Source organism: Moschus berezovskii, chromosome 9 (assembly GCF_049115385.1).
Source record: "Moschus berezovskii isolate FMDL1 chromosome 9, NW_MosBer_1.0, whole genome shotgun sequence".
Lineage (NCBI taxonomy): Eukaryota > Metazoa > Chordata > Mammalia > Artiodactyla > Moschidae > Moschus > Moschus berezovskii.
Window position 1 is genome coordinate 45,831,465 of NC_142468.1, and position 12,132 is coordinate 45,843,596.

General features: G+C 42.1%; 1 protein-coding gene across 1 annotated transcript in view; it reads right to left on the minus strand.

Moving 5' to 3' along the window:
* The window catches only part of MYO5C (myosin VC), a 131,681-nt gene that overhangs the window by 12,472 nt on the left and 107,077 nt on the right, over positions 1-12,132 (minus strand). The window contains exons 34-38 of the mRNA XM_088839615.1: positions 11,141-11,239; positions 9,710-9,864; positions 6,904-6,993; positions 4,137-4,287; positions 2,516-2,798 (exon numbers count right to left, since the gene is read on the minus strand). Coding sequence (XP_088695741.1) covers positions 2,516-2,798; positions 4,137-4,287; positions 6,904-6,993; positions 9,710-9,864; positions 11,141-11,239 — 778 coding nt within the window. The remainder of the gene's footprint in view (positions 1-2,515; positions 2,799-4,136; positions 4,288-6,903; positions 6,994-9,709; positions 9,865-11,140; positions 11,240-12,132) is intronic.

Below are 12,132 nucleotides of genomic sequence, written 5' to 3' on the forward strand. Positions count from 1 at the left end.
GGCCACAGGATTCTGGTTCTAACAGAACTGTCTCCACAGGCCCTACCTAGGTTCTTATCAAAGAACCCTGGGCGGGCTTCCCTGAAGGCTCAGTGGTAAAGAATCCACCTGCCAATTCAGGAGACATGGGTTCAATCTCTGATCCGAGAAGGTCCCACTTGTCGTGGAGCAACTAAGCCCATACGCCACCACGGTCAAGCCTGCGCTCTGGAGCCTGGAAGCCACAACTACTGAAACCATGAGCCACAATTACTGAAGCCCCGGCACCTAGAGCCCATGCTCGGCAGCAAGAGAAGCTGCTGCAATGTGAAGCCTGCACACTGCAACTAGAGTAGCCCCCACCTGCTGCAATTAGAGATTTGCACAGCAATGAAGATCCAGCAGAGCCAAAAAAAAAAAAATGATGCCTGGGCAAAATAACCACAGTGGAACTTGCAATAAAAATGCTATTGTGGAGAGGGTGAGATAAAGTTCCACATGAGATGATATTTTTTATAAATATATGACTGCTGCTGCTGCTGCTAAGTCACTGCAGTTGTGTCCGACTCTGTGAGACCCCATAGATGGCAGCCCACTAGGAACAAAAAAAGAACTATGTACTAGGAAAATTTTTACATTTTCCCAGGAACTGGTCTGATTCACCATGCCAGATGAGACCAGAGGGCTACTGATGGTTTGATTTTTTCTCCTGGCAGTCAGAAAGCCCAGTGCCCGTTTTCAGCTACTCTGTCCACTGTTTATTTTTCTTTTCTTGGAGTTTGATTTTCCACTTGTGTTCATGTTTTGCTATTGCAGTGCTTGTGTTGTCATGGTAAAATCACTGCCAATCCTGGAGTACCTTGTTTATCGCAGAAGCTGAATCAATAGCTGAATGAACAAATGTCTCTAAGACGCATGTGCTGTTCACTCAGAGCAACACACTGGAAAAGCAGTACTTCCCTAATAGCACTTCCAATTGGTGAGAGAAAGGAGTGCTGGGCACCTATGGGGATGAATGTTCACTTACCTTGGGGACCTACTGGTGGAATAAAGAGTTGTTTAGCAAAGACTTTGGTGACATGTGTAGTCTTATGACTTGACTTTAAATAAGCCTGAGGCCTGCTCCAGAGGACTACAGGCATCTGCTCAGAGCTTGGGAAATAAACAGAAGCCTTTCCTCTCAGTGAAGAAGAAAACACCCACAAAGCCCAGCCCTCCTGAATATTCCCTTGTATCTGAAAACCACAACCTGGGGTCATGGGAATTTCACACACTGCTTTGTAGAGATGTCCAAGTTTCACTAATGCTAAAAAGATGTCATGGATGTCTCTTGTTTACTACTTGGCTTAATAAACTGTTTGGGTCACTTTTCATTGTGTCACTGCCATCATCACCACCCTACATCCTCCTGTCACCTACAGGTATCAAATCTGTGTACATATTAAAAAATCTCAAATATCTACCCCATATTATTTGCTTTCTAATCATGTGACAGTGTTAATTCAAACAATAGCTAATGATCTGTGTTTTCTTGGTTTAGAGACAGAGACGCTGACACACTTCAAAACTGGATGACTAGACTTCCAGGTGGCACAATGGATAAGAATCTGCCTGCCAAAGCAGGGGACACAGGTTCAACCTCTAGTCCGGGAAGATCCTGTATAACACCAGGCAACTAATCCCACATGCCACAACTACTTAGCCCGTGCTCTGCAACTGGAGAAGCTACTGTAATGAGAGGCCTTCATACTGCAAAGAAGGATAGCCCCACAAGAGGCAACTAGAGAAAGCTCTCAAAAGGCAACAGAGACTCTGCACAGCCAAAGATAAATAAATACACAAAAAGAAATTTAAAAAAAACTGTATAACCATGTCTGCAGGATGAACTCTCAATGCTTGGCCTGGCATTTTATGCCCTCCCAATCTAGGTCCAGTTTACCACACTACTACAGTCCTGTAGATCCTGACATAAGCCTTCACTTAATCTAGACAGAGCTAATAATATTTACTCCTGCCTGAGGCGGGGTCCTCACTCAATCCTACCACTATGGCTTTACCCACTCATTCCCTTGCCTGGAATATTCTTCCATTTTTGATCACTCACAGTTTTCAGGTTTCTTTAACTTTTCTGGCCACGATCATCTTGAATCATCATTTAGCTTCTCAACAGCAGGGATCAAATCACCCTTTCCTTTGTTTCCTGTGTCCCCCACCAGCAGTGCTAGTCACAGAGGTGGTGGTCAACAAATACTGGCTGCATATATGATAATCACAGAGGGCCAGAATTTAAAATGCACGATTATTAGTTCTTAGTTGAAGTCACTCTGCCAGAGTGTTAAGTTAGCATAGGTAGAATGATGGGAGGAGGGCCTGGCATCAGATGGTTGACATTTCCGTGGCTCTAAGAGTCATTTTGCACACCCTCCAGAAGTGCCGCTTTTGTGGAGGGAGGGCGGGCAGAGTGTGTGGTCTTGGATTTCAGGAGCATCCTTTCCGGCCAGCCTCTCCAGGGTTAGTGGTGGCTTATGGGTCTTACCTTATCTGCATCCCTTTTCTACAGGAGCACATGTCCTTGCGCAGGAAGAGGCTGTTCAGGGTGACCGCCCCAATCAAGAAGAAGAGCTGCTTCACCGCCTGCCTCACGATCTCAGGGTCCAGGCCATTCTGGCACATGGTGCTGTAGAAGTAGCTCAGTTGCTGCAGGACGGAGGTCATCGTGTAGGCATCTGTGTCATCTATGCTGGAGGACCGCTTCCGGAAGCCTGTGGGCTTCAGGCCAGAAATGCCCTGCAGACTCTCGTACTCCAGCATGCCTGGCACTACGGAGAAAAATGGAAGCTTTTCTTGCACATGCAGTGGGGACACCCAGAGGACATTTCCCCTGCTCTCATGTGTCTGTTTCAGGGAGTGGGATAATTTTCACAAGAGTTAGTGTGGATACAGCTGTAACAGAGAAAGCAGGGGGCTGGGGAACACTGGGGTGTAAGGGGTGGATGGGAATGCACCACCATCTACAGCAGGGGAACAGTTCCTCTTCTTTCAGCTTGACAGGAGAGAGAGCTGGTTAGCGTGACAACTCGTGGTCTGGAGCTACTTAAAGCCTACAGTATTTGAATTTCAGAAAACTGAAGAAAGTATACAAGAATTTGAGTGGAGCTCTAGGATTTCAAAAATACTTGGCTCAGAACCAGGATTAGCCACATAAGTAGCAGCAGTTCTCCCAACTCTTTCCCTACAGGATGGATCCCCCTTACAGAAAGAAAACTATGACCCAATGCACTTTTATATATGTAATCATTTTAGGCAATCAGAGAATTAAATAGTGGGCATTTATATTAGTAAAGTTTCTTGTTTTAAAATTATGTTCTTTGAAGCTGCAGTAGAGAATCATACTTATCTAGGTGATATTGTGAATCTCTTATTTGCATTGTGGTTAGGGAAAATCTCTAAAAATAGTATTACTTGAGGGAAAAATGGTTCTCTTCCTTTCTGAGTACCATGGCTGTACCACGTCTGAAAATTAATGCTTGTTTTTGGGAGATGTAGGCGTTTTTGTGTGAACGTTTGCTTGTACCACTGGAAACATGACCACATCACAATTTGGATTGTCAACACCACACTGGCCTTTTCTGCTACTATGAGTACCAAAGATCACCCTAGTGACTAAAACCACCTGTGTCAACATGACTTAGTTGTTTTCTTTGGGGGCAGGGTGGGACAGAAAAGGATAAGAGTAAACCAGTAAATTATTTTCAGTTCAGTTCAGTTCAGTCGCTCAGTCGTGTCCGACTCTCCGCGACCCCATTATTTTCAGTTCAGTTCAGTTCAGTTCAGTCGCTCAGTCGTGTCCGACTCTCTGCGACCCCATGAATCACAGCACGCCAGGCCTCTCTGTCCATCACCAACTCCCGGAGTTCACTCAAACTCATGTCCACAGAGTCGGTGATGCCATCCAGCCATCTCATTCTCGGTTGTCCCCTTCTCCTCCCGCCCCCAACCTTTCCCAGCATCAGAGTCTTTTCCAGTGAGTCAACTCATCATTATTTACTACTGGCTTAAAAAATGATGTGCTTTTCAATTACACATTCCATGCAGATTTATTTTTTAAGATATCAGTATCATTATAAATATTTCTTAGTCATCGATTCTTTTCTTACCTATTATTGGTTGAATGTTATTTTCCATTACGATAATGAACTGATGATATATTCGTATAGCCACATCACTAAGAATCTGTCTGTATTCTGAAAGGTCAAAATTGTTCAAGCAATTCTTATTCTGATGTGGACTATTATGCTTCATGAATTCCTGAAAGTAATTTTGAACATACAAATATTAGAATAATTAGACACATAGGAAATTAAAACACTATCTCTGTATCTAATGATATTACAATAAATTTCTACTATAACTCCTATACTTTAAAACTTAATGTCTGATCTGTATCAAATGAATTCTTAATGTTTGGGATAGCATTTATTTTCTATAACTAACTACACTTGACCCTTAAATGATATGTGTTTGAACTACATAGGTCTGCTTACATGTGGACCTTTTTCACTAAGTTATGTATATATAGTACTACATGATCTACAGTTGATTGAATCTAAGGATCTGTAAATATTGCTGTTCTGTTTACCTTTTCAACAAATATGTGCCTCCAGAGTTAGACTACACTGGAAAACAACCCCCGTGGAAGCTCATAGGAAAAACAGCGAAGCATCCAAGGAAATAAACTGCTGTAAGAGGTTGATAGGTGCAATAAGTGAGATTCATAACTTTACAGTTACAGAGCATAGACCAATCTGAAATTCTTTAATATGTGTGTTATGGACTGAATATTTGTTTCCTTCTCAAATTTATATGTTGAAGTCATAACTTCCATTATGAATAGATTTGGAGATGGGGGTCTCTATTTCCTTGTTTTTAAGGTTAAACAAGGTAATAAGGGTGGGAGTCCTGATCTGACAGGACTAGTGTTCTTATAAAAGGAGACACTAGACAGATCAATCTCTCTCTTTCTATCCCATGCACTGAGGAAAGGCCATGTGAATACATAGGGAGAAGGTGGCTATCTTCAAGTCCAGAATTGAACTTTCACCAGTGACCCAATCATGCTTGCACCCTGATTTCAGATTTCCATTCTCCAGAACTGTGAGAAAATAAATTTCTGTTGTTTAGGCCACCTAGTCTGTGGTATGTTGTTAGAGCAGCCCAGACTGAAAATGGTAATACATTTACAATGTTCAAAGAAGTAAAATTTAAAAAAAAATTAAGATAAGAATAGGACATTGTAAAAGGCAGAGGTAAAAAAGAACCATTGGAATTTTAGAAATAAAAACACAGTAATTAAAAAATCTTCAGACAAGGACAAAAACATTGTATACATGGCTAAAGTGGGTAAAGAAAAGATTTTTTAAATGGTGATGCAATTAAAAAATGGTAATGATATGCCTCCTGTTAAAGCCACAAAGATGCCAGCTCATTTTAAAAGGACTGGTCTGTGCCCCTCTCAGCCCCAATGTTCCTTTTGGTTAGAAGTTGGATTTTCTTTACTTATTTCTCCTTTTGTTCTATAATACTAGTAGGATTACTCATATTTTATTTTATTTTCTCTCCTGAAAGAAGATATGTGATCATTATTTCACATGTCAATTTGGGATAAATAATCACACCAATTATGGATAAAAGCATAATTATGAACTCTGAATTTGAATTATAAGTTTAGAAGAAAAAATAACTTCTCTCAGGGTAGGTAAGAATTTCTTGAACAGGACATTGAATCATGTATCATAAAAGAACAGGACAGATTTAAGTACGTAAAAATTAAAAACGTGTGGATGACAAAGGACTCCATAAAGAAAAGTCAATGATAGGCCACAATCTATGTAAAGACCTTCTACAAATCAATAAGAAAAAAGAATCATCCCTAAGAAAAATGGAGAATGGATGTTACTAGGCAATTTAAAAAACAATCCAACTAATGAGTAAGTATAAGAAATGATGCTTGACCTCGCTAGTGATCAAAGCAATTACAGTTTAAGTCAACAGAGTATATCATCTTACACCCATGAGACTGATAAATAAAAAAACATCTGTCAATACCTAGTGTTGGTAAAGGTATGAGACACCTTTATATACTACTGATAGGGCTATAGAATGGTATAACCATTTTGCAGAGCATTGAAAATTCCAGTTATTTTTTTTCTTTTAGGTCAGTGAAAGAATGCTCTGTGAGAACTTGATGGTGAAGAACTTCATTATAATATCAGCCCCTTGAAAGCAGAGTCAGAACGGCAAAGGATTTACAGATGATGGAGGAATAACCAAAATCTTATAGTGAGAACAGCTATGAAAAAGTAGGCAGGTTGAACTAAAGGCTGTGTTTTGGAGTGATAACATTAACAACTTCAGAGTTTTACAGCCAGAAGGAAAATGAAAAATCACTGAATCTATCTCATGAATTTTTTAAAAAGATTTTTTGATGTGAACCATTTTAAAAGCCTTTATTGAACTGGTTACAACATTACTTCTGTTTTATGTTTTGTTATTTTTTGACTGCAAGGCATGTGAGATCTCAGCTCCCCAACCAGGGATTGAACCCACCCCCTCTCCTTGAAAGATGAAGTCTCAACCAGTGGACCACCAGGGAAGAATCCACCTCATGTATTTTGAAAGTCAAGGACTCTGAGGCTTAGTATCATGCCTGAGGTCTAAACCACCTTCTGGAAGTCTTTTTGCCTGTGACCTCCATTCAGCTGGTGATGTGAAGCTGGTCTCCTGGGTAAGAAGGAAGCCAGAAGGCCAGTTGGAGCAGAGTATGTCCCTGGGCTGGGCAGTCTGATTCCTCAGGCGAGCTCTGGCTCACAAGGAGATTGGAGACTGGCAGTCAGTACAGAACACAGAGCAGGCAGGCGTCCCTACCTCTTCTCCACTGTACTGCTTCAGGCAATTGAGGAAATGACAGGTATTGGAAAGCCAAAAGGACAGCATCTCAAAGTCTTCTAAATGTTCCTTAAAAAAAACAACAACAAGAAAAGACAAAGTTGGATTTTGTTATTGTTCTGAGCCAAGAACAGACAGATCTTACCTGTTTTTCCAGCTGGTGGCTTTTGACCAAAAAGAATTCTTCTTTTATTCATTAAAGACTTTATTAAATTCACAGTATAAAAATAATTTTATTTTCTTGGGCTTCAAAATCACTGAGGATGACCATCAGTCATGGTGGTGACTGCAGCCATGAAATTAAAAGACAGACACCTGCTCCTTGGAAAAAAAGCAATGACAAGTCTAGACAGCATATTAAAAAGCAGAGACATTACTTTGCCTACAAAGGTCCATATAGTCAAAGCTATGGTTTTTCCACTAGTCGTGTATTGATGTGAGAGTTGGACAATAAAATAGGCTGAGTGCCAAAGCCTTTGAACTGCAGTGCTAGAGAAGACTCTTGAGAGTCCCTTGGACTGCAAGGAGATCAAATCAGTCAATCCTAAAGGAAATCAACCCTGAATATCCGTTGGAAGGAATGATGCTGAAGCTGAAGCTCTAATACTTGGGCACCTAATGTGAAGAGAAATTCATTGGAAAAGACCTCTTGATGCTGGGAAAGATTGAAGGCAGGAGGAGAAGGGGACAACAGAGGCTGAATGGTTGGATGGCATCACCGACTCAATGGTCATGAGTTTGAGCTGGGAGATAGTGAAGGACAGGGAAGCCTGGCATGCTGCAGTTCATGGGGTTGCAGAGTCAGACACGACTGAGCAACTGAACAACAACAACAGGAAAATAAACTCATATTTATTTAGCAGGTTATGGTTTGCAAAGTATTTCTGTACAGGTTATATCATTTGTTATGACACTTGAAGCAGGCACTGTAGGAATGCCTGAGAAACATCTCAGTCCTTGGCCTCCAAATGTCACATTCTGACTGGGAAGACAGACATGACATATATAGGACGCAGTTAAACAGGTGGCTGACAGCTTACACAATAGGCACAGGCTGTGCTACAAAAACTCAGAGGATGCAGAAATGATGGGGAACCAGGGCAGCTGAGAAAACCACAGGAGAGAGGCAGAAGGATATCCTCCTTGAAGGAGAAGGGTGGACAGACAAGAGCTCAAGATCAAGGACTCTGCTGGCAAGAACATTCCAACTTATGGGACAGGAAGGAGAGGAATGAGCAAGGGAGTCAGAGGTAATGAAGACCAGAGAGATAAGAAGAAAACTGGGAGAGCCCTGGGTTTTAAAAAACAATGTCAGAGTTTCAAAGAGGTGCTGCTACTGTTTAATCCATTTAAAGAGAATAAGTTAATAAAATACCATTGGATTTAGCAAAAGGAATTACTGGTGATCTCTCTGTGGAGTAACGTGGGTAGAAGCTAGATTGCAAGGAGTGAAAAATAATTGGTGGAGACAACTATTTTAAGTGCTTTGGCAGCCAGGAAGGGGGTGTGTGAGAAAAAGGCACAGTGGTCAAGGGGGTATGTGGAACAAGTGAGGGTTGCTTTAACGTGCTGTGCACTCAAGTGGGGAGGAGCATGGAGCTGCTGAAGAAGCTGAGATGGAAGATGCTCACAAGAAAGGATTTATACTCCTTATGCTATGTATCTTTCACTTTCAAAGTATTTAAACAGTCTGGAGCAGCAAGAAGGGGCAAATACTATGTGTCTACAGCCTAGAACATAATGCAAGTGTGTCTGGAGAAAACCCAATTTATGAAAATAGGAACAGGGAAAACATGAATTTATGGCAGTCTCCTCTAAGAACACATTGGTAGCTCCCATGAAGATGGAGACTGTAAAGCACCAAATCAATGCTAGTTTTCTACTCCTAACTCCTGACGAATAATGAATTCTTAGTATAAAATTGGGCAGGGTGGACGGTGGAAGAATTACCCATTTCCCGATGCACTCACTGTTTTTATTTCTTCTCTTTTCCAAGAGTATTTAAGATAGGATTTGATTGCTCATGACTTTTCTAGAACACATATTTTACTAAAAGTGAGATAGGACTTTCCCAACTAAACATTTTAAATATATCTCATAATCAAACACTACTTCTTATTTGGAAGGGGAATAAAGGATAATGGATATATATTTTACTGGTCCCTTACATATACCTTATCTTCATGTCTGGGCTAAGAATAAAAACACATACTGTGGTTTTATAAGGGAGAATTATATAAGTGCCGTGGAGAAGGAAATGGCAACCCACTCCAGTATTCTTGCCTGGAGAATCCCAGGGACGGAGGAGCCTGGTGGGCTGCCGTCTATGGGGTCGCACAGAGTCGGACACAACTGAAGCGACTTAGCAGCAGCAGCAGTAGCAGCATATAAGTGCCAAGGGAAGAGATGAGTAATTTTTTGGCTATTCCTCTTCCTTGACATTCAAACTTGTTACGTGGATAGACACATACTCCCTACAGTCAAGAATCCCACACCTGAGGGGACAGACGTGATGGGGTGGTGGCCATCAGGTTGTAGTCTTACAGGTAAGGACTTGAGGTGTAACTGGAAGGGTCCCACCCTTAGGGCTGTCTGACCTAAGTTGTCTTTTCCTAATAGTTTGGCGTCTTTCACTGACTGGGCCTCTGACTGGTTTGAAGAATCATGTGGTTGACCAAACACTGGAGATGAAGGATGGGAAAAGTCTAGGTATCTGGTCATTTCCACAAATGTTCCTAAAGTAGCCATAATACCAAGGTCCAATGTCAAAAAATGTAGTTCCTACCTTAACCACCTGCTTGATGCCACTAATGGTGCTGTTCATGAGGGACTTGAGCATGTTGGCGTCATTTAGAGAGTCTGCGTAGCGTACACACATGAACAGGATGTGAGCCGGCAGCCCGGGGATCATGTTCACCACCACACCACGGGGCTTCAGGTCTGGAGCAGAGAGAGTCGGTGAGGATCACAGCTCTCCTGATAAGAAACCTATGATGATAGGTGGGGATGTCTGCTTTTCTGTACTTGATGCAGTGCCCGAATACCCAGAGATGTTTTTTCCCTTTGAGGAATTAAGGCTGGCTTTTTTTCTTAGCAAAAATATACATGCAGGTGCCACCTGCTTCTCTTACTTCTCATTTGCAAAGTACTTTCTCTTTTCCAAGTTTGAATAAAAGGCAGAATTTCATATCTCCAAGGTAAGAGAGGAACCCCAGTCCATGCACCCCCACTTCAGGCTCTATGATGAGGATGGAATGATCTTAGCAATCACATGCATCTGCCATGAATAGAGAAAGCAGGTGTACAACAGTCCTGTAGAGGAGGATCAGTTGGCCTTGAGGAGAAGAGAATGACTGGAAGTCAGAGCAGGGATGCAGAGAGAAACTTTATAGAACAAGTTAAGAAAAGCAAACAAAGACCTCCGCATGTCTGCATTAGGACAGGGGAACAAAGAGGCCCCTCAGCTGTGTACCAGTGCGGGTGGAAAAGAATGGGTAGGCGGCTCACGTGCTCTGAGCAGGGTCACTTAGGAGAAGAGGAGTAAGGCTATACATGGGCTTTCTGCTCTGAGATATTGGGACCAGCTGATAGGGAGGCAGTTTTTCCCCTTCTCCCTAGAAAACTATGTGGTTTCCATGGTGAAGACAGGCTAGTAGGACTGGTTCTAAGACTGCCAACCATAGAGCATGCCCATCGGGAGATTCTTGTAATAGCTTTGGCTGAGAAGGCCCTGCCATATTACTGTAAACGAATTTCTCAGCAGAAGGCAAATGGGACAAGGGAGCCACACTTACTTCTCCATGGCTCCTGTGCTGAGACACAAGATGAGGAGATGTGTCTTCTACCCTGACCGTGTGATAAGACTTGGGAAGAGGTTAGGGTAGTGCATCTCAACTGAAGGCAAGGTATCAGATGCCAGAGGGCATGTGGCCACGTCTGGAGGCTTTTTTTTCCTAATTGTCATGATTAGGGGTTGTCACTGGCTTCTAGAGAATAGAAGCCAATGATACTGCTCAATATCCTACAATACAAAGCCCCTAGCCACCCGAAACAAAGAATCACATGGTCAAAAATGGTGAGGCTGAGAAGCTCTGTGCTAGGAGAAGAAGCAGTGGAGGAAAAAGAGGAACTATCATCCCTGCCCAAGACCGTGGCAATGACTAATGCTCAAGTTCTCAAAAATTAAGCAAAAATTCAGAGTTCCAGGTTTCACTACCAAGAATGAGGTTTTGAATGAGCTTGGCCTCATCTTCTCTCTTGTATTCCAGCATTCCAAGGTACTCCTTGGGTCCTGAGGAAAGGTGCACGTCATTGGCTGTAGGCAGAGGCAAATAATCAGCTAAATACACAATAACAACTTCCACCAGCATTATAATGAGACTACTCCATCTCTTTCCATCCCATTCTGGCTGATTTACCCATGAAATTCTCTGGCTTTCAGATAAATGCAAACTTTATTGAATCCTGAAGAATTTCTTCTGGTAGCAATTCTTATCTGTGAGTATATCCATGAGTATAGCTGCCAGTGTACATTCTCATGGTCACCTGGTATATAATGAGTGCAGTAGGGATATGAAAGCAATCCAGGATGTTGCTCCTGCATTATTACAGTTTTAAAAAAAATGAGATTCACAAAATATGTAGTGTGCAGTCACCAAACAGCATGATCCAAGGTGGCTGGACTAGTCTCCCATGTGCTGTAACAAGGTACCAAAAAGTCAGTGGCATAAAACAAAATTTTTTAAAACTACCATTTAAAAAATCTTACAGTTCTGGAGTTCATAGACTAAAACAGATCTTACAGTACAAAAATCGAAGTGTCAGCAGAGCTGTGTTTCTTCCGGAGGCTCTAGTGGAGAACTCGTTTCTTGCCTTTTCCAGTTTCTAGAGGCTGACCACATTCTTTGGCTCCGGCCACATCACTCTGACCTCTGCTTCTATCATCACTTCTTTCTCTCTCTCTGCTTCCATTGTCACATCACCTTCCCTTACTCTGTCATTCCTGTCTCTTTCTTACAAAGTCTCTTGTGATTATATTGGATCTACTTGGGTGATCCAGGATACTCTCCTCATCTCAAGATCCTTCACGGAGGGACTCCCCTTGGTGGTCCAGTGGTTAAGAATCCACTGTCAATGCAGGGGACATGGGTTCAATCCCTGGTCGGGGTACTAAGATTCCACATACCATGGAGCAGCTAAGCCTGTGTA